Source organism: Perca flavescens, chromosome 3, assembly GCF_004354835.1.
Source record: "Perca flavescens isolate YP-PL-M2 chromosome 3, PFLA_1.0, whole genome shotgun sequence".
NCBI lineage: Eukaryota > Metazoa > Chordata > Actinopteri > Perciformes > Percidae > Perca > Perca flavescens.
This window is the reverse complement of record NC_041333.1, coordinates 38,927,446-38,950,414: the sequence shown is the minus strand read 5'-3', so window position 1 is coordinate 38,950,414 and position 22,969 is coordinate 38,927,446. Positions and strand designations below refer to the sequence as shown.

The 22,969-nt window shown below is 39.2% G+C and overlaps 3 protein-coding genes across 3 annotated transcripts in view; 2 read left to right on the top strand and 1 right to left on the bottom strand.

Annotated features, from left to right (window-relative positions):
- LOC114552950 (protein NLRC3) overlaps nucleotides 1-5,550 on the top strand; it is a 32,794-nt gene extending 27,244 nt beyond the window's left edge. Inside the window, exon 15 of the mRNA XM_028574045.1 lies at nucleotides 4,564-5,550. Coding sequence (XP_028429846.1) covers nucleotides 4,564-5,204 — 641 coding nt within the window. The 3' untranslated portion in view covers nucleotides 5,205-5,550. The remainder of the gene's footprint in view (nucleotides 1-4,563) is intronic.
- LOC114553116 (zinc finger protein 271) overlaps nucleotides 1-22,969 on the bottom strand; it is a 687,947-nt gene that overhangs the window by 479,882 nt on the left and 185,096 nt on the right. The window lies entirely within an intron of this gene.
- Nucleotides 9,825-19,983, top strand: LOC114552949 (zinc finger protein 239). The gene is made up of 4 exons (XM_028574044.1): nucleotides 9,825-9,836; nucleotides 10,683-10,891; nucleotides 11,728-11,881; nucleotides 18,429-19,983. Exons 1-4 carry the CDS (start codon nucleotides 9,825-9,827, stop codon nucleotides 19,212-19,214), a joined length of 1,161 nt encoding a protein of 386 aa, XP_028429845.1. The 3' UTR covers nucleotides 19,215-19,983.

Sequence of the window (22,969 nt, the reverse complement as noted above, 5' to 3'; positions counted from 1 at the left end):
CCGCGATATATCGAGTATATTCGATATATCGCCCAGCCCTAGTCGGAAACATCAAGATCTATAACGTTCTGTTGGAAAACAGTAACAGTGAAATATAAATTCTACTTGTGCTTTGTTTGGGGTTTAAGAAGCCAACAGGATGTTACACAGGTGGGCTGTTTCAGTGACACTCCCACTGCGGAGAATGTATGTTCGTTTTTGGTCAAATGGCCTTTTGTGCTAGGGGCACTACTCTAGTAGCATCAAAATCGCTAATTGCTACTAAGAAGGCTCGACACAACATAAGACTTTGCTCCAAGTATCACCAGGGGCTCTACACTAGGGATGCACTGAATCCAGGATTCGGGTTTGGATTCAGCTGAATATTGGGCTTTTTGACGGGGTTCAGTTTCTGCCGTACCTTAGAATTTTTTTCCCACCGAACCCAAACCTACACTTTGCAATGCCGATTGGTCTGTTTTACATTCCCAGTGTTAGCAAACGCTAGCTAGTCTGTTAACACAAATATTTGGCTGCTACATTCCCAGTGTTAGCAAACGCTAGCTAGTCTGTTAACATGAATATTTGGCTGCTACATTCCTAGTGTTAGCAAACGCTAGATAGACGACAACTCACTACTGTACTTGCTCGCTCAGTGCTCGCGATGTTACAAAACCTACTATGGCCACACCAAGACCCGCCCTTCAATAGCCCGGGTCTTGGCGTGGCCATAGTAGGGAGCTCCCTCTTCTACAGTATGTTAACATTCTATGATGGAATCTTATGACATAGAGCACCTTCTCTATCCTGTTAGTCCTCTACAGTGTTATGTAATAACATTGAGGAAATGCAGAAATGATTTCAAAATGATTTCAAAACGCACAAAAGCAGCTAGATATAAAAAATCATTTTAAAATAATTTTTCTTTTCTTTTTTTTTACCATCGCTTTGGCGCCCCCATGGTGCTTCGGCACATATAGCACATACCCACCTTTTGCGCCACTGGTAACAGAGAGGAGAGTAAAGACTCTCTTGCATTTTGGCGAGAGTTACACTTTAACGAAGAAGAAAAGAGCTGAGTAGAGTCAACGAGCTGGATTGGATGGGAAAAAAATGAAACCCAAGCACTGAACTGTTTCCTCCAACAACAGAGCACTCGCTCATCTCTTTTCTTTCTCTCTCTCCTGTGAAATAAAGTTGCCTTCAAGAGCAGTCGGAAACGTCAAGATCTATAACGTTCTGATGGAAAACTTACTGTGAAATATGAAGTCTACTTTTTCTTTTTGTGGGGTTTAAGAACACAACAGGATGTTACACAAATGGGCTGTTTCAGTGACACTCCCAATGTGGAGAATCGCCCCGTTTCTTAACGAAGACGAAATCAGCCGAGTAGAGTCAACGAGCTGGACTGATGAAACCTCTGCAGGCTGCAGGTTCACCAGGCAACCGTCTGTGTGGCTCTCAGGTCCGGCGGCGGAGTCCCTCCTGATACAAGGCAGTAGCCACAGCAGCTAATGAACACTGTCCTCCATAGGGCCGCACAGTGGCCCTCATTTATGAAACGTGTGTACGACCTAAAACAGGCGTAGGACGGGTGTACGCCGATTCCTACGCAAAGCTCGCCATTTATCAATTTGAACGTGAGCGTAGGCTGAGATCAAATCTGTTATCAGAAAAAGTCTGCAACATTGTTTCGTGAATGATTTATTTCTGCCATTTTCTGGAGGGGGGGGTCAAGCACACATCCTCAGCTGTTGCCTCGTTCTGACTCATGAAAAAAAACACGAGTAAAATAAAAGACACTGCATAAACTCCGCTACCGTGTGTTTATTTAAATATAAACTACACCTACATGTAGGCCTAAGAGATAGAAGCCTGTATATTACTATTAGGACTATAGAATACATATGTCAAATGTATAAATTAGATAAACTTCAGCTGGAGTCCGATTTACTACGGCAACACTGTTGACCTCATCAGTGATCTCTTTCCATTCCCCATTCTTTCTCCAGCCTTTAATACCAGTTTTCAGGCTGCCAAAAAGTACACACGTTAGTAAAAATGAATCTGAGATATCAGGGTTTCAATCTCCACCTCTGAAAAGTTCCGCTTCTCAGCTGGATTACGTCTCGCCATGTTGTAAATTGTAGGGGCCTCAAAACCCAGAATATATTGGGCCGTGATATTTAAATGACGATGGTTTCCAGCCGCTGCATTTATCAATGTACGACCATTCTTACACTCTGATTGGTGTGATACAAACGTTTCATGAATCACACATAAAGCCTGTCGTAAGATGATTTCTGTGCTCATATCTGGTTTCTACGTTTGATACGGTTGATAAATGAGGGCCAATATGTTGTTTTATCCTCATCTCGATATCAAATGCCGCAATAAACACACCACGAAAGACACTCAGAGATTGTTTGAGATAGTTAGAAGAAAAGATCAGTAGAAAACGTTAACACTTTAAAATATAACCTATATAGCCTTTTATGTTCAACTTATTCAGTTGGTTCAATACAAGAATGTTGGCCAACAAGCAATTTGGCCTTTAACATTGGTTTAGTCATTGTAAGAATATTGTTATTGCAATATTCAATCCAGACCATAGGCGGTGCAGATATGACTAGACTACATTATTTTTACCATGTGTGCAAGTATGAATACTGTGTGAGGATTGGTGTGTATGTGTATGTTTATGTGTGTGTTAAGCTGTGTGTGGTGTATTTGGCCTGCTGCATTACTCTTCTACAATAACAGCTACTGTATGAAAGCTGCAGTAATGGTTGTCTAAACCCGGCTTGGTGGCTGCTATTTGAAATATGTTCGGTGGGCTAATCACAGTTTTATGGTGCTGTTGTCTCGGCAACTCTAGTTTTAACTTTAGTTAAAAAACATGAATCAATCTCTCTCGTTCACTCGCTTAGTAAACCGCGTCAGAGGTGGGTGTGTATCTGCGTGTATGTGTGTGTGTGTGTGTGTGTGTGTGTGTGTGTGTGTGTGTGTGTGTGTGTGTGTGTGTGTGTGTGTGTGTGTGTGTGTGTGTGTGTGTGTGTGTGTGTGTGTGTGTGTGTGTGTGTGTGTGTGTGTGTGTGTGTGTGTGTGTGTGTGTGTGTGTGTGTGTGTGTGTCAAGAGAAACTCTAAATTTCAGATCACCCTCACTGAAACATGGAGCAACCCCATAGCACCAGGAAAAGAAAATCTCTGGCACCACCACAGTCCTAGTCCTCCAGAGAAGTCCTGGTTCCTCCCGGTCCTCGGTGAAAGCTGCTGCTGGTGTTTACAGCTGACTGTCCCTCACGGCGGAGCTAGCTTAAACATCAACAGTTAACAGTTAACACTTTTACAAAGCTAGTGGAAACAAAAACACAGCTAACCTGCCTGAACTTCACTTCAAACTACAGGATAACAAGTTACCAAACTGAGAGTTGAACACGACTGTTAGCTGTAAAAATGATACTTGTGCCAAAACGTTAAAAGTCCATTAGTCTCCAAACATGAGTCAGCTGGACATTAAACTTAGTTTTTCTCTCCTCTGCTGACTGCATGTTTCTCCCTCCAACGTTCTCTACATCTCCTCTCTGACTTCCTCCTTTCTTTTCTACTCCCCAACAAAGTCATCTGATTGGCTAGGAGTGTAGCTATACAGAAAATAATTCACATAGTTTACTGCACTGAAAATACATTACACTTCACTTCAAAACTAAGGATTATGGGAAATGTAGTTTTCATTGTATTTAACCAGTTATGAACTGAAACACCATTTATTCATGAGTAAAATAAACACTTTATTTACTTTATTTATATTTATTTAACAGTATTTGTGTAGGTCCCTACACATGATTTTTAGATTTTCTTGCCTGAAGTACGAAGATAAATTTATTTTATGAGATAAGTTTCTGTTTTTGTGGCTGGAAAGATGTTAGGGTTTAATTAATTAATTTAAAATCCACAAACAGAACAAACTGAACACGTTGATCCAACAGAACTAATAAATACATAAATACATTAATCAACAGTCAAGCCAACAGAAGGCTAACTTTGTCTCTTTATCTTTTATTCATACATAAGTTGTTGTGTTCAAGTAGCCTTCTGTTTTCTTCTCTGAATGTTTTTAATAAATAAGCGTTGGAAAAACTCACAGTTCATAAACACAACACAGCATAATTAATGTCACAAAGATGTTTAAAAGGTGAATAAAGTGAGTTGAGGTAGATTTATCTTCCAGTTCCTCCCTGATGGTAGACCTGGTATCAGATATACCACACAGACACAAACATACCATAAATACTCATTTTTCATACATAAACTGGTATTTCTATAAAGTGAACATCAGCTAATAGAAGTTTTAGAAAGCAGATGGTTGAGAGCTGCTTTGTGCTGCAGTAGAAGAAGATGTGACAGTTTTATTAGTGAGACTTTATTCAGTTCATGTTTCTAGATTTGGATCATCAGCTGTCATCATCGGGTCAACACGAGGACAAGAAGCTGAACATTGTTGACATGTTGACTCTCATGTTCACTAACTGTTGATGTTGTTAGAACTGGATTGTTAAACATCACTCACAGCTGAATATGAAATGAACGTTTGAATGATTTTCTTTCAGTTATTGTCAGTAAAGTTGTTAATAAATCATCAGATGATAACCTGCAGCTGTATTGTGTCTTGTTCTCTCCATCAGATGTCTGTGAACTGGAACTGGACACAAACACAGCACACAGAAACCTCAAACTGTCTGACAACAACAGGAAGGTGACATGTGTGGAGGAGTATCAGTCATATCCTGATCATCCAGACAGATTTGACTGCTGGGGTCAGCTGCTGTGTAGAAATGGTCTGACTGGTCGCTGTTACTGGGAGGTCGAGAGGAGAGGAAAGGTTTCTATAGCAGTGAGTTACAGAGGAATCAGAAGGAAAGGAGACAGTAAAGACAGTGCGTTTGGAGGGAATGATCAGTCCTGGAGACTGTTCTGCTCTGATGAAGATGGTTACTCTGTCAGGCACAATGCCAGAAGAACATCCATCTCCTCCTCCTCCTCTGTCTCTAACAGAGTAGCAGTGTATGTGGACATTCCTGCTGGCTCTCTGTCCTTCTACACAGTCTCCTCTGACTCACTGATCCACCTCCACACCTTCAACACCACATTCACTCAACCTCTTTATCCTGGGTTTAATGTCTGGTCTGGTTTCTCAGTGTCTCTGTGTCCTCTGCAGGACTGAGAGTGTCTCCTGTGGACAGAAACACTGACTGAAGATCAACTGCTGAAATCAAAGTTCAGTCTGTTCACCATCACACACACTCTGCACTGTGAAGCAGATCTGAGACTCAAACACAAAAACATTCATCTGATTTCATCTCTGGGATTATCAACATTTGAACTGTGGACTAAAAACACTTCATGATATGGAACATCTAAAAAAAAATCAACTGTTATTGGTTACTATTATGTCCTTTATATTTTGAATCATATTGTAATATATTTAAAATTTGGAAAACAAATGTTTCTATAACCAATCATCATATAGTCTAATGTTTCTAAATGATTTTTATTATTATATTATTATTTTAATAAAATCTATACGTTTCATCTTGAGGGAGATCATTTGTTCATTTGATCATATCATGATTTCGTTCATCAGTTGACTCTCTTTACTGAGATTGATACAACCCCCCCAATAATCAGAAACTATGTAACTCAGTGCAGCCTACTCCAAAAATCTATTATATTTCCTTTACATACATAAAGACATTTGCACCATAAATTAATGCAGAAAAGGCACAAATTGTTACAGAGAAATAAACCAGAATGCAGAAAATATGAAGTTAGATTTTCAAAATTCTCCCCCCCCCATGTTGCTTTACTCTATGATTGCATTAGCAGCCTATATAAACGTTGCACATCATGCAAACTTTCTTAATGAGAATTGTAGCTTTTCTATCTGCATCGACAGACAAAAACTAATTTATTATTAAATCTAAATTATAGCACAGGGCCTCTTGAAATGATATATATACATGCAGTATATGGACCGACTGAATGATGTATCTAAAAATATACATTTATGAACTACTGCTCTTAACTGAAACCATTCAATGAGTCACTTGTCATTTGCAAAAACGAACAGTTGTACACTTTGCATTAAAAGCGAGCTGTGGAGGTTAATGACTTAGAAAATAAATATTTTAGAGAGAGAGAGACAGAGAGGGAGGGAGGTTGAGAAAGAAGGAGAGAGAGATACATGCATCATATTCTAGTGTTGTAGAAAATGGATCTTCATGGTAAATTTCTGAATTTCATTTTTGTGCAAATGATTAGTAGCCTAATCCTTGAATGGTATGATTATGAGGGTTTCAGTTCAGAGCAGTGGTCAGTAAAATGTATATTTTTAGGCTGCTTACACATTCATTCGGTCTGTGATCGTCTGTGTCAGGGACCAAGCAGTATAGGCAAGGACACACGGTTGTTGTTCAGAAAAATGTAGGCTTTATTTTTTCCAGCTATATCCATTAAAGTTAAAAATAAAAATACTTAGAATTGGGTCTTTAACAAAACTGAGGTCAACAGAACAATAATACCAGGTACCTTTTTTAACAGAACAAAACCCGACCTCCAGAGAGACTGGAGAGAGGGGTATATATACCCCAAGACTAGCCTACCCCAAACACAAAGGGAAGAAAATGTAACTTACTACAGTAACCAGTAACCAACCATAAGAAATTACTAAAGAAACAAACACTACCAAAGCCCAATTTTAATCTAACCCAAACAAATTATCCACATGCTTCTGTGTTGTTAAGTATTTTGTAGTTCAGAGTCCCCCTGCCCACTGCCAAGAGTTTGTCCCTTCCACTTCCTGGGGTGGAGTATAAAGGACAGTTTCAAACTCCAACTCTCCCTTTGGCAGATGACTCAGCAGCATGTGGAGAAACCAAAGACAGGTATAAATCACAGTTCTAATCAAATGATTACTATTATTAACAAAAATGCATGCACTCAGATTGGAAATGTTAGCATCATTTGTGAAAAGAATAAAAATATCTAAAGAAAATGTGTTGGTGGTTATTTGTAGAAATCAAACCCATTACCCCACTTTAAATGCTGGCGGTGGATAGGGCAGTCACAGTCTGCCACGCTTTCTCTCGCTGTTTTATTACAGCGGCCTTGTTTCTTCTTTACAAATAATGTGTTTCACGTTATCATACTTACACAAGAAGCTGCTTTTCACTCTGTTTAAAGTATGAACAATGCATATTCTCCATTTTAGTATCAGTAAATCTGTTATGGACCTCACGGTCTGGTAAGGAAAGCCGTGAACGCGCATCTATCTGAAATACTTCAGCCTGACTGGACCTAGTCTCTCCTCCTCAAAACTATGAATGAACACATATGGAATTATGTACTTAACAAAAAAGTGTGAAATAACTGAAAACGTCTTATATTTTAGATTCCTCAAAGTAGCCACTCTTTGCTTTTTTTGATAGCGCTGCAAACCCTTGGTGTTCTCTCAATGAGCTTCATGAGGTAGTCACCTGAAATGGTTTTCACTTCACAGGTGTGCTTTGTCAGGGTTAATTAGTGGAATTGTTTCCCTTATTAATAAAAAAAGCAAAGGGTGGCTACTTTGAGGAATCTAAAATATAAGACATGTTTTCAGTTATTTCACACTTTTTTTTGCTAAGTACATAATTCCATATGTGTTTATTCATAGTTTTGGTGCCTTCAGTGATAATCTACAATGTAAATAGTCATGAAAATAAAGGAAATGCATTGAATGAGAAGGTGTGTCCAAACTTTTGGCCTGTACTGTATAAATTCTGCTTTTGTGAAACAGCCCCCTGGCCTGCCTTGTTGCACGATCAAAATGTTGTTCTAAACTTGCCATTTTCACTGTGTAGCTTGCTAGCTCAAAGTTTGTTGTTGTTTTCCGAAACAAGCTGAGTTTTGCAAGGTGAGGTAATTCAGGAGATACTTCACACTCTGAATTCCTATTGGTTGTTCACCTCAGCAGCATTTTCTCCATTCAAACAGAACATTTGAATCTAGTAAAACAGGGTAAACTATAATTCACTCCAACCTCCCATTAGTTCTTCTAACCCTTGTATCATTATCTCTGCATGTTTCCCCCTTGGGTCTACCAAAGGCGCCCTCAGCAGACGTCAAGCTGGAGACCGGAGAAGGAAAGAGGGGCAAGAAGGCCGAGGAGGAGGAGCAGCCTGCAGCACCTCCTGCAGCTGCTGCAGCAGCAGTGAAGGAGGAAGAGGAGGAGTATGTGGTGGAGAAGGTTTTGGACCGCAGAGTGGTGAAGGGAAGAGTAGAGTTTCTGCTGAAATGGAATGGGTTCTCAGAGTATGTATGAGTCTATAATATTAATATTTTGTGTTCTTGGTCCAGAATAAATAAATATATATACATATACATAGTACAGGCCAAAAGTTTGGACACACATTCTCATTCAATGCGATCCTTTTTATTTTCATGACTATTTACATTGTAGATTCTTACTGAAGGCATCAAAACTATCAATGAACACATATGAAATTATGTACTTAACAAAAATGTGTGAAATAACTGAAAACATGTCTTATATTTTAGATTCCTCAAAGTAGCCACCCTTTGCTTTTTTTTGATAACTCTGCAAACCCTTGGTGTTCTCTCAATGAGCTTCATGAGGTAGTCACCTGAAATGGTTTTCACTTCCAAATTTAACATGCGCAAGTTTTGGTTTCCATAGCAGCAAGGCTCTTGTTTTGTTGCAGCCATGGAGCACAGTAAGCGTTGCTCTAATGTGGCTTTATTTGATGTTGAAAAAGCCCGGTCAAACTGTAACCTACCTTTTGAATCAAAATAAAAATGTCCTCTTGTTTGTGAAATAAGCATGTGACCCGTTTCAACTCCACCGCTCAAAGAATCGATAAGAACCGGAATCAAAAGGAAGAATCGGAATTAGAATCAGAATCGTTAAAATCTAAACGTGATCGTCTGTGTCAGGGACCAAGCAGTATAGGCAAGGACACACGGTTGTTGTTCAGAAAAATGTAGGCCTTATTTTTTCCAGCTATATCCATTAAAGTTAAAAATAAAAATACTTAGAATTGGGTCTTTAACAAAACTGAGGTCAACAGAACAATAATACCAGGTACCTTTTTTAACAGAACAAAACCCGACCTCCAGAGAGACTGGAGAGAGGGGTATATATACCCCAAGACTAGCCTACCCCAAACACAAAGGGAAGAAAATGTAACTTACTACAGTAACCAGTAACCAACCATAAGAAATTACTAAAGAAACAAACACTACCAAAGCCCAATTTTAATCTAACCCAAACAAATTATCCACATGCTGCTGTGTTGTTAAGTATTTTGTAGTTCAGAGTCCCCCTGCCCACTGCCAAGAGTTTGTCCCTTCCACTTCCTGGGGTGGAGTATAAAGGACAGTTTCAAACTCCAACTCTCCCTTTGGCAGATGACTCAGCAGCATGTGGAGAAACCAAAGACAGGTATAAATCACAGTTCTAATCAAATGATTACTATTATTAACAAAAATGCATGCACTCAGATTGGAAATGTTAGCATCATTTGTGAAAAGAATAAAAATATCTAAAGAAAATGTGTTGGTGGTTATTTGTAGAAATCAAACCCATTACCCCACTTTAAATGCTGGCGGTGGATAGGGCAGTCACAGTCTGCCACGCTTTCTCTCGCAGTTTTATTACAGCGGCCTTGTTTCTTCTTTACAAATAATGTGTTTCACGTTATCATACTTACACAAGAAGCTGCTCTTCACTCTGTTTAAAGTATGAACAATGCATATTCTCCATTTTAGTATCAGTAAATCTGTTATGGACCTCACGGTCTGGTAAGGAAAGCCGTGAACGCGCATCTATCTGAAATACTTCTGCCTGACTGGACCTAGTCTCTCCTCCTCAAAACTATGAATGAACACATATGGAATTATGTACTTAACAAAAAAGTGTGAAATAACTGAAAACGTCTTATATTTTAGATTCCTCAAAGTAGCCACTCTTTGCTTTTTTTGATAGCGCTGCAAACCCTTGGTGTTCTCTCAATGAGCTTCATGAGGTAGTCACCTGAAATGGTTTTCACTTCACAGGTGTGCTTTGTCAGGGTTAATTAGTGGAATTGTTTCCCTTATTAATAAAAAAAGCAAAGGGTGGCTACTTTGAGGAATCTAAAATATAAGACATGTTTTCAGTTATTTCACACTTTTTTGCTAAGTACATAATTCCATATGTGTTTATTCATAGTTTTGGTGCCTTCAGTGATAATCTACAATGTAAATAGTCATGAAAATAAAGGAAATGCATTGAATGAGAAGGTGTGTCCAAACTTTTGGCCTGTACTGTATAAATTCTGCTTTTGTGAAACAGCCCCCTGGCCTGCCTTGTTGCACGATCAAAATGTTGTTCTAAACTTGCCATTTTCACTGTGTAGCTTGCTAGCTCAAAGTTTGTTGTTGTTTTCCGAAACAAGCTGAGTTTTGCAAGGTGAGGTAATTCAGGAGATACTTCACACTCTGAATTCCTATTGGTTGTTCACCTCATCAGCATTTTCTCCATTCAAGCAGAACATTTGAATCTAGTAAAACAGGGTAAACTATAATTCACTCCAACCTCCCATTAGTTCTTCTAACCCTTGTATCATTATCTCTGCATGTTTCCCCCTTGGGTCTACCAAAGGCGCCCTCAGCAGACGTCAAGCTGGAGACCGGAGAAGGAAAGAGGGGCAAGAAGGCCGAGGAGGAGGAGCAGCCTGCAGCACCTCCTGCAGCTGCTGCAGCAGCAGTGAAGGAGGAAGAGGAGGAGGAGTATGTGGTGGAGAAGGTTTTGGACCGCAGAGTGGTGAAGGGAAGAGTAGAGTTTCTGCTGAAATGGAATGGGTTCTCAGAGTATGTATGAGTCTATAATATTAATATTTTGTGTTCTTGGTCCAGAATAAATAAATATATATACATATACATAGTACAGGCCAAAAGTTTGGACACACATTCTCATTCAATGCGATCCTTTTTATTTTCATGACTATTTACATTGTAGATTCTTACTGAAGGCATCAAAACTATCAATGAACACATATGAAATTATGTACTTAACAAAAACGTGTGAAATAACTGAAAACATGTCTTATATTTTAGATTCCTCAAAGTAGCCACCCTTTGCTTTTTTTTGATAACTCTGCAAACCCTTCGTGTTCTCTTAATGAGCTTCATGAGGTAGTCACCTGAAATGGTTTTCACTTCACAGGTGTGCTTTGTCAGGGTTAATTAGTGGAAGTTTTTCCCTTATTAATAAAAAAGCATAGGGTGGCTACTTTGAAGAATCTAGAATATAAGACATGTTTTCAGTTATTTCACACTTTTTTGTTAAGTACATAATTCCATATGTGTTCCTTCATAGTTTTGATGCCTTCAGTAAGAATCTACAATGTAAATAGTCATGAAAATAAAAAGGATCGCATTGAATGAGAATGTGTGTCCAAACTTTTGGCCTGTACTGTATATACATACATACATACATACATACATACATACATACAATTCCGGCATTGTATCATGCCCTAAATGTTGAAGGTTTGGTATTTTGACACTAAGTTGCAGACCATCAAATAACCTTACGAAATGGCAATAGAGAAAAGGAATAATACAAATTAGCAATTAGAGTGAGAATGTATTGCCTAAAAACAAAGCCTGAGGAGATTTTCTTCTGTCTGCACTCACCTTTCCAGTGAGGATAACACATGGGAGCCACAAGACAACCTGGATCTTGACCTTATCACCGAGTACATGCAGAAACACAAGAAGAAGGAGGGCAAGAGGAGAGTTGTCAGTGAGGCCTCGGGAGACTCAGAGGAGCGAGGGAGCAAGAGGAAGAAGGAGGAGGTGAGCGAAGGAAAGAGGTTACTCCAGACTGAAGAGTCCCAGAAATCTAATCTCAATATTAATGAATGCATACAGAGGGTTTCACAAATATCTTTTAGGATTTATATATAAATGACTCTTGACATTGCAATATGCAGATGCATGCACATACATGTAAAATAATAGGGGTGCAATGGATCCCCAAACTCACGGTTCGGTTTGGATCATGGTTTTGAGTCACAGATCGGATACATTTTTCGGCTCAGCACAAGAAAGGTAGGAATTTAAATGATTTATTAAAAATGTAATAATAACATAACTAGGGTTGGGCATCGAGAACTGATTCCTTCTTGGAATCGTTTCAAAAATTACGATTCCATCGGAATCGTTTCTTTATTGGAATCGTTTGGAGGATTTTTTTTCAAATCTGATCATGGGTTCCAAATTTAACATGCGCAAGTTTTGGTTTCCATAGCAGCCAGGCTCTTGTTTTGTTGCAGCCATGGAGCACAGTAAGCGTTGCTCTAATGTGGCTTTATTTGATGTTGAAAAAGCCCGGTCAAACTGTAACCTACCTTTTGAATCAAAATAAAAATGTCCTCTTGTTTGTGAAATAAGCATGTGACCCGTTTCAACTCCACCGCTCAAAGAATCGATAAGAACCGGAATCAAAAGGAAGAATCGGAATTAGAATCAGAATCGTTAAAATCTAAACGATGCCCAACCTTAAACATAACAATAATAACTTATTTCACCATTATATTGCTGTTAAACAACCTAGTTGATCCTCCTCAGCCTGGCTTGGCCATCGTGAAACAGAATGCCAGGATGCTGTGATCAGACTAGGTCAAGCCTCGCTTTATCGGTTATCCTGGATTTATAAATTCTACTGTTGTGCAATACCACTTTAACAACACATTGATTTCATGTCATTCTGAGCCATTTGGTTTCTTGTAGGGATGTAACAATTACCGGTGTAACGGTAAACCACGGTAAAAATGTTGACGGTAACAATTACATCCGAGGAGGACTGCACAATTAATCAAATTTTAATCACGATCCTGATTTTTGCTTCCCACGATCAAATTTGCGTGATCGAGCGATATTTAAAATGCGTCATTCCGCTCATAGAACGCTCCGTATCGAAGTTTTTGCAAAGCCAATCTAGTGCTCCATAAACGACTCTGTGATCACGTGCCTCCATGAGCCAGTCGGAGTTGCTCCCTGCACCGCGCAGCTTAGTTTCTAGATGTAGACAGTCACAGAGTAACAGTAACAGAATTGCGATGCCTGTATCTTTCACGGCAAATGTGCATGTGTGGAAAGTGGTCACGCAACAGCTGAAATGGCATACTTCTTCTTAGTATCCTTCAATAAAGGATGAATATAGTACAATATGGATGTATTAGCTGGAATGTAACACAATATGGATGTGAAAGCAGTTATCCTATGTGACTATAATATTTGTTTTGGTTAAAATTAGGGCTGTCAGTTTAACGCGTTATTAACGGCGTTAACGCAAACCCATTTTAACGCCGACAATTTTTTTATCGAGCGATTAACGCATAGACAGTGAAGGATCTAGCTAGACCGGAAGCAAAATTACGAATCCCACTATGGCCACGCCAAGACCCGCCCTACGAAGCAGCTTGATTGGTTGGGAATAGGCATTTCACCTCGAGTGGTTAGGATAGCAGATTTGTCAGGGATAGGACCTTTCAGAACAACATCCACTTCACATGTAACGTCAAATACAACTTCATAGTTAACTTCATGTGGAGTCCTGGATCTCAAAGTCGGACATCTCTGGTTCATGTTCTTACCGGACACCCTACAGCGAGCCAGTGTTTCAGCAGCCAGTTCAATAGTTTTTACAAGCCTATTGCCTATATTTTTGTAATATAATAAACACTGTTACAGTTTTTGAAACTATTTCAGCTTGTGCAGGCCTATGGGAGACTTGCCCAGGTAAATAAAATCCGAATTCAATTTTCTATCCAAACAGTGATTTTTTTTTTTTTTTTTTTACAGTGCACACAGACCAGCTGCATCCAGCCAGCATGACAGCGTTAACGTTGCACTTGCTCAGAGAGGCTATCGTTCAGTTCAGTTTAATTTTATTTATATAGCACGTTTAAATACAACCCTAGTTGACCAAGGTGCTTAACAAGCTAAATAAAAAAACAAAGTGATAATCTACACAAACAATACACAATACAAAATAACCAACAGTAGAAAAACAAAAGGTCAAGGTATCAAAGCTCAACTTGAATTGAAAGCCAAGGAATAGTAGAGTCTTAAACAAGGACTTGAATGTTTCAACGGTCCGAGCAGTTCTTTAATGAACTTGTAAACTATTCCAGAGGTTTGGAGCAGCCACTGCCTAGGCTCGGTCACCTTTGTATTTTAAACTGGATCTGGGTACATCGAAAAGCATCTGATTGGAAGACCTCAGTGCTTTGACAGGTGTGAGGCGTAAAAGCTCTGATAAATAAGAAGGCGACAACACATTTTAAATCTTGAAAACAATCCAAAAGTTGAGCTGCTGCGTTCTGGAGTAACTGTAACCGACGAAGGGTTGACTGTAGGGCTGAACGATTAATTGCATTTGCGATAATATCGCGATATGTTAAAATCGCAAAGGCTGCGATTTGGTCTCGATTTGGTGATTTGCAAGAGCAAATCAGTCTGCACTCCGCAGAGAAAGCATTAACTTAGCACGCTAACGCTACACCGTACCTTGAGCTGATCTCTGTCATTCAAACAATTCTGAGTTCCGTTATAAAGATATGGGTGGAGGAGCTGCCACTGAGAGGGGTAACAATCAGACTGATAAATGACGGTTCGGGGAGCTTTCACAGCAGCGTGGCCGCGGGGTTTCAACGGTTTTATTAGTACAGTTAATCCCACGGCAAGACCAGCAGCAACTAACGTAACAATAGCCCCTCTGAGCTAGTGCAATGTTGACGGTGTCATGCACACGGCATGCAACTTCACGAGGGGGAGGGGCTGGAGGCAGCTCCTCTCAGTGCACTGTAAAAAACTACTTGTGTATATATATATATATATATATATATATATATAAACTATATTTTTACTTATTTAACTGTCTAGTGTATAATTGTGTGTTGTTCATACTATACAATGATTTATTGTTTGTCTTTGTTGAATAATACATGAGACAAAGAGCTTAAAAAAATAATCGAATATCGAATCGCAATCGCAATATTTGGGGAAAAAATCGTAATTAGATTATTTTCAAAAATCGTTCGGCCCTAGTTGACTGATCCAATCCAACATGCAAAGAGTTACAGTAGTCTAATCGAGATGTAATAAATGCATGTATGGCTCTTTCGAAGTCTTTGCATGGCAGGTAGGGCTTGACGTTAGCCAAAAGTCCCAGCTGGAAGAAACTGGTTTTAACAGAACTAATCTGTTTGTCAGATTTTAAAAGCACTGTTAAAAATCACACCCAGATTCTTGGTAAAAGGACGAATATGGGAACCTAAAGTACCAAGAGCATCTACACAGGCACCAAAATGTTTAGCACGACCAAACACAACAATTTCTGTCTTATTGTCATTGAGAGAAAATTCTGATCCAACCAAGCAGTTCAGGAAAGGCTGAAATTTGTCCTTATCATTGTTTGTTTTTTTTACAGGCAAATAGATTTGTACATCGTCTGCAAAACAATGGAACGAAATGTTAAATTTTTTTAAAATGGACCCCATTTTATCGTTGGTAGCATGCTGCTGGTGGTCTTGCAATGGGATTAACTGTACTAATAAACCGTTGAAACAACAGGGCCACGCTGCTGTGAAAGCACCCCGAACATCATTTATCTCTCTGCGGCAGTCTCCTCCGTTTCATGTATTTCTAATTGAGCCAGCTAACCGGAGCCAACCGCTAATCAGAGATAATGGTTGATAACCGAGCCTTCAGTTCTCCGTGCCTGTATCCATTTACTGTATTTATGGACCCGAGCCCCAATAAAACTCTTAATTTTATTAAATTGGCTGTAAAAGTTTTAAACTACAACTCAGAGTTGTTTGAATGACAAATCTGCTCAGATGAGAACTTAATGAGTGCAACAGGACATGTATAGTACAGAACAGTAGGCTATGTTTAGGAACCCCAACACACGGATTAATAAATTCCCAAAAATGAGCAAAGATCTATCAAACAAAATGAACAAGAATTTACTTTAGATATTCCTTGTCTTATGTGATTTAACAGGAGTTAGGAGGAAACAGTTTTGAGATTAATAATTTTCTATGGCATTATTTTTGTGACTTTCCGCCGACCCGTTTGTTTGTAGTTGTTGCCATGGCTCCATTCATACTGCCTTTTTATAGTAGTGGTGCATGCGCGTAACCCTGAGTGAACCTACTCCGAGTTGATTGAACCAACTCTAATCAGCTGTTCTGGAACCGAAAACTCAGAGTTTGTCAGGTCTCAGGGTAAATCAACTCAGACATCAGGGTTAGACTCAGAGCTTGTTAAACCTCCTACCTGGAACGGACCCCAGGAAGCGCAGGAAACGAGAAAGCTGGGAGCAAAACTGCAAACGTGAGGGAGAGCAAAAGACTGATCATTGACAAAGAAGCAGAGGGAACTGTAAACAAAAGGACATAATATCAAACAAATAAAAACCAATAGTTTACGACTACACACATGTTTTGTCTGCAAGTTTTAAGTTTTATCTTTGATTGAGTTACTGTTTTTTCTTTGATACTTGAGAAGTTTTGCTTGGAATTAGTCACAAAAATAATCCCATAATTTTTTGTATGGAGTATAGTATTATGGGTATTTCATCTGCTGAACCGTTAACATTTGGCAAAAAAACAACAAAACTGATTTAATTGTCAAAGAACCTCATGAGCCGCTTTCCGACCAAGTAGTTACAGGAACGTAGTTATAGGAAAAGTCCACTACTAAACAGATCTACTAACCACTCTCCCCCAAAACAGTTTTTTCCAATTGCATTCGCACTGGCCAAGTGGCCATAGGGACTGGTAGGAGGGGTAAGGGAGTGATGCAAGCATGGCAACGGTCTTTATAGCATTAAAATTAGAAAACAAATGCACCAAAACAATATGAACTGAATACTAAATCTAATGTATATAGCATATTTGTCATAATTTTAACAAGTCTCCCGAAGAGAAACATATCTCTCTCTCCCCCGCTGCTGCCTGTTACGCTGTGTGTGTGTGTGACTATGTGAGACTGTGTGTGTGTGTGTGAGACTGTGTGTGTATGTGTGTGTGGGTGACGGCCGGCCGGCCGCAGGACACGCTTGTGGAGTTTAACTCCAAAAAGACAGTTAACCACAGGTTCCCGTAAATCTTATGATGGACATGTGTTGGGATATAATTAAACAAACGAACCGTCAACAGCGAAATAAAAGCCTCTTATCAACGAGAGTGGTCTGAGAGACCTCCAGCTTACAGCGGGGACTCTGATCATGACTGGCCGAGCGTAGAGCTAGTGGCCGGGGCAGGCGCCTGCCAACTGTCGCCTCACTTCATGGAGCTTCTCAACTCTGAAAACTTTGAAGCAAATTGTCAATTCAGCATCAATTTTCGCAAGACTGCCTATATTCGAAATCTAAACAGTTCATTTCTCGCCTAAAACGTTGTCAGAAGTGAAATTAGTGATGAATAAAATAATAAAATTGTCCCGTTGTTGGTCTGTCTGTACCGGAAACCTGACCCTCATTGACCTAGGTTCATATTAGAGATGTTCCGATACCAGTATCGGTATCGGCTCCGATACTGCCTAAAACGCTCCTATCGGTATCGGGAAGTACTGGAGTTTATGCACCGATCCGATACCACGTAATAAAGCCCTAAAGAAAATCTACATTAAAGTAGTTTATTTATGTTCTTTTTCCTTTGTAACTGACTGTCAAACTGGATAGTAAAAGAAAGTTCTGTGGCATTCATTGTTTGTTCATGTTTCACAAAGAGTTTAACCTGAGGCAGACCGACAACAAAGATAGAAATCATATCACATCCATACAGGGATAGTAGTATACAGCTGTTAAAACATAATAAAATGTATGACACACTGGTATCGGATCGGTACTCGTTATCGGCTGATACGCAATTTCAGGTATCGGAATCGGTATCGGGAAGCAAAAAATGGTATCGGACCATCTCTAGTTCATATGCTGAAGTAGGAGCTGAAAGAGTTACAGGAACTGCGGCCAGAGAAACTTGGTCCAGTCGGAACAAGAGAGAAATACAGTTCTAGGAATTTTATGTTCTAGGAACTGCAAAAATCCCTCCGGTCGGAAAGCGGCTATGGCTTCACTTTTTCATAATTTCTTTAAAATGTAACGAGCAATTTTTTATTATTTTTTTATCAGAATACTGAAAGCAGCAGAACTGAGTAGATTACATTTTAATATCTGTTTATTTATCACAAGTTATATCATTATCGCGATATTCAACAGCGTTACAGCATATACTGCATATTTTCCTTATATCATGCCGCCCTAATAACTAGCAAGTCCAGGGTTTAAGAAGGTTGTTCAATAAGTCTCTCTGTTTGTCTGTTGCTATAGAAACGGAGAGGAGGAGAGGGACCCAAACATCACCACTGTCAACACTGTGACAAATCTTTCACAACATCTGGATATTTAAAGATTCATCAGAGAGTTCACTCTGGAGACAATCTACACAGCTGTGATCAATGTGGGGCAGCTTTCACACAACAGGTTAACCTAAAAATACATCAACGCATTCACACTGAAGAAAAGCCTTACAGCTGTGATCTATGTGGTAGAACCTTTTCTAGGAGTGATAACCTTAAATCTCACCAGCGTGTTCACACTGGAGAGAAGCCTTTCAGCTGTGATCTATGTGGGAAAACATTTTCTCATAGTGGTAACCTAGAATTTCACCAACATGTTCACTGTGGAGAGAAGCCGTACTGGTGTGAACAATGTGGGAAAACTTTTTCTCGGAGTAGTGACTTTAAAAAACATCAACGCATTCACACTGGAGAGAAGCCGTACAGCTGTGATCTATGTGGTAAAACCTTTTCTCAGAGCAGTAGCCTTAAATCTCACCAGCGTGTTCACACTGGAGAGAAGCCGTACTGGTGTGAACAATGTGGGGAAACTTTTTCTGATAATGGGGCCCTTAAAAAACATCAACGCATTCACACTGGAGAGAAGCCTTACAGCTGTGATCTATGTTGTAAAACTTTTTCTCATAGTAGTAACCTTAAATCTCACCGACGTGTTCACACTGGAGAGAAGCCGTACTGGTGTGAACAATGTGGGGAAACATTTTCTCAGAGTAGTCACCTTAAAAAACACCAGCTCATTCACACTGCCTCGTTGTGAACATGTTTCCGAGCCAAGCTGTTTCCTCCTGCCTCCTCCTCATGCCCTGATAGCTGTGTTGTTATTTTCTGATCTTCTCTCCACATTGAAGGCTGACCAGCAGTAACTTTATCTTCTGAACAGCATGGATGTTATCCTGGCTAGGACTACACATTACACTCCCTCCCTTTGAAGGGGTTTATTCCACTCAAAATTAGTTTGTAATATAATATTCTGATTTCAGGGTTCAACTGCTTGTGCTTTTTAACTAATGCTGCAACAAAGAAGTATTTGTTGTTCTTAATTAATCACCTTGTAAATACCATTTACAAAAATCCCCATCACTGTTTACTAAGGTGATGTCAAGCTGCTTAAATATTCAGTTTATTGTCACTTAAGACGACAAAGCAAACCTTCATAACTGACCAGCTTTAATCAGAACATGGCTGCTGCTGCTGCTGCTGCTTAAAAAATGACTTGAACAGTTAATGTGTTTAAACTGTGTCTGTGCCGCCGCCATCTTGGGACAGACAACTGATCTTAAAGACTCAGAAAAAGATAGTTGTACTGCTTTTGGATGTTCATGTGAAAGAAATGCTAAACTAAGCAACATGGAATAACATTTCACGGATGAAAAATGTGTTTTACAATATTATACTATTAATAAAGTGTTGAATTTAGTATCACAAAAGGTAACATTAATCCTTCTTTTAAGCTAACAGTAAGTTAAGTGACTGTCCTGATACTGAATTGAGCTAATGCTAGCTTGTGTCAGGTTATGTATGTTTTATTTGAGTTTTATTATTAATATCTCAGTAAGATGCTGAAAACGATGTTTGTTATGTGTGTCACTGAACAGTTCCTCAACATCATTCCCCATAAACCCCTGCATACTGGAAAAATCCAGACTTTACATCAGAAATATATAAATGTTTACAGCCTGGTACAAAAAACGGTTTTGGTCTATGAAGCTAATTTCACACTTCATAACAACTGTTTATATAACTCACCTGTTTAAATTGTATCAAGGCGTAAATTAGAGCTTAGATCGGGCCCAAAAAATCAAGCCCGACCCAGCCCGAGCCCGTGCAAACTGTCCGAGCCCGGCCCGACACATTAACTGGAATTATGAGCCCGAATTTCAACCCGACACTTTTTAATCCGTGGGCCGTTATAATTGACGTTCTCAACTACAATTCAGAGTTGTTTGAACTGCAGAAATCTGTTTAAAATGATCTTAATGAATAATGCAACCGGAGCGAAGCATGTAAACTGCTCTGTTAGTTTATTCAGAATGGAACGGATCGCAAATGGATCTGAATGAAGAAACGTAAAAAACTCAACGTATTTCTCTGTGAGGGCTGGCCCACTTGCCTAACTGATCAGGGGGAGCCTACGCTTGGAGAAGTAACAGAAGAGGAGGTTGAAGGCTGACTATCATCTTTTCTGCCACGGCGAGCCTGCTTCATGTGTCTCTTCATCATCCACTTCTCCGTTTTATTTGCTGTCATAGGCGAACAGCGGCCGCACTTAATGCACTCAACAAAGCCGACTGTGTTGTCAAAAAACTTGTTTAAAATGGCTCCATACCTCCGACTTTCCTCCAAACTTGCTCAAAGGTAATTCTCCTGTTCTCTCCTCGGGCTTGGGCAGAGAATCTAAACTCTAGCGTAAATCAGCAGACTGTCACTAGCTTCAAAATATTTTGAAAAAGTTTGGTAAGAAAACCTGCCCTTTTAATTTCATCAAGTATCCTGTATTATAAATACAAGTCTGGCATTTGTAGTAAACCGCTTGAAAATCAGTTGGAAATTCAGCGAGAAATTCTGATTTTAATTGTGGATAGACCTTCTGCCTCCATAGACACACATGCATTAGGAGGAGCACAATCTTCTTTAGGAAAAAAAAAATAGATAGATAGTATCCTACAGACTTCATCAGTGGATTAGACACATGGGAACAGCTGGTTGTATTCGGGGGGGACGTTTGCGAGCTTTTGGCTTATTCTGGAATTTATAACCCATGTATAATCATTTGTTTTATTAATTTGATCTGTCTTGTTCTTAAATAAACTGAATTGAATTGAACTTCAACATTTAGTTTCTTCCTTTTTTACAGGTTTATTCTTTTTTTATGACACTCTTATGACATCATACTTCAGTTTATCACAAACATGAAGGAAGGGTAAAAACTCATCTGAAAAGTAACTACAAAATGCATTTCCTGCAGAAAATCTAAATTGCTAAAGTTTAACTAGATTACTGGCTTTTAATGCGAAAGAAGGGGAAGCAGTAAGAATAGTTGGAAAAGTATTAATTAGTTTACATTTCTTTAACATGATAAATAATACCAAATGTGTGATACTAAAGTGGAATATTTAAAGGTTTTCTGAAAAGCTGTCTACTACACTGAATTGCAGGCTTCAATGTGAAGAAGGTGAAGTTGTGCAAAAAATTTGCAAAAGTGGAAACTGTTCTAATATATATATATATATATAGATAGATAGATAGATATACAATAACAATATAGAACCGAACTCTAGTTCACTTGGAAGAGAACCTGTTGGTCTCTTTCATACTTTTGATCAACTTGCTCATCAGTGTTGTTCATGAACGCGCTAAAAGAGCCTGTTCATTAAACCTTTTCAGACTGAAGGCTTTAAACATCTATCATTTTAATCTTGTTGCACACCATAATAAGGCTTGTGCCTAAAATAGAAAATATATCATCTTTCAGAACCTTGAAGGCTCCATAATTTCACACTCTGAAATGTACACAGTGAGTACTTTGAATACTTCAAGTTAGTACTGAGTAAGTATGTTGCCTACTTTGACTCCAGTAGACTTTCTACTGCAGGATCTTTACTTGTAACAGAGTATTTCTACACTGTGGTAGCCTATTGCTACTTTAACTTTAATCTTTAGTTTAGTTTTGTCACGTTTTATTTCACTTTTATTCTGCTCAACCTGAGGCAGATTATTTTGATGATTAAGACATGAACATGTGTCTTGTTTGCTCGCTCTCATCTTCTCTTCAGAAACAACCGTTGAAACACAAGCTAGGAGCTACGATCACTTTTTGGCAAGTGGAAACGTGCATTTTATGGATGTATTGCTTCTTAAAAAATGTATGTAAACTGGTTAAGTTCTTGTGGGCTATAATCTGTCAGATAGAATTGAAATCCAGTATTTTTGAGGCAGAAACAACCTTTCAGTGTGTCCCCCCGCTCCAGGTGACTGATGGACAGACAGGTGCTGCTGTCGGTTCACTGTCCTTCTTCAGTTGTCGGATGGAAAGTTGGAGATGTTTCCAATCAGCAGAAATCAGCTGGGACAGCCAACCAACACACACACTGGGAGTCCAACCACTTTAATTCATGTTGACTTTGTGAATATTATATCTGAACTTTTAGCTTCAGTCTTCATCACAGACTCCAGCAGTTTTGGACAGTACCGAAGCCAAGTGGATGTGAAATCAATCTGAACATCACAACTAACTGTTTTAGACACAGATATGGTCATAATAATGCTCCAAAATGCTGTCAGATTGTATTTTTTTTAATCATGCACAACAAAAGAAAACGTGCCATAATGACCCCCCCCTTTCAGTCCCATGGATATGGAGCTCCCAGTCCCCTCTTGGCCTCTAAACACATCTTCAAACTGCCGCTGATCCAACAGATCTCTGTAGCAGCTCCCAGTTTATCTCCCCCCCCCACTAAAGACTGTTGACGTACAGAGCTTTACTCACGCTTTGGCTACAGTGAAGGCGTCAAA

Excerpts from the sequence above, each read along its gene's own strand:
- LOC114552949 (XM_028574044.1), top strand. Across the intron at positions 10,892-11,727 it reads AAATGGAATGGGTTCTCAGA|TGAGGATAACACATGGGAGC; the intron begins GTATGTATGAGT and ends TCACCTTTCCAG. Across the intron at positions 11,882-18,428 it reads GCAAGAGGAAGAAGGAGGAG|AAACGGAGAGGAGGAGAGGG; the intron begins GTGAGCGAAGGA and ends CTGTTGCTATAG.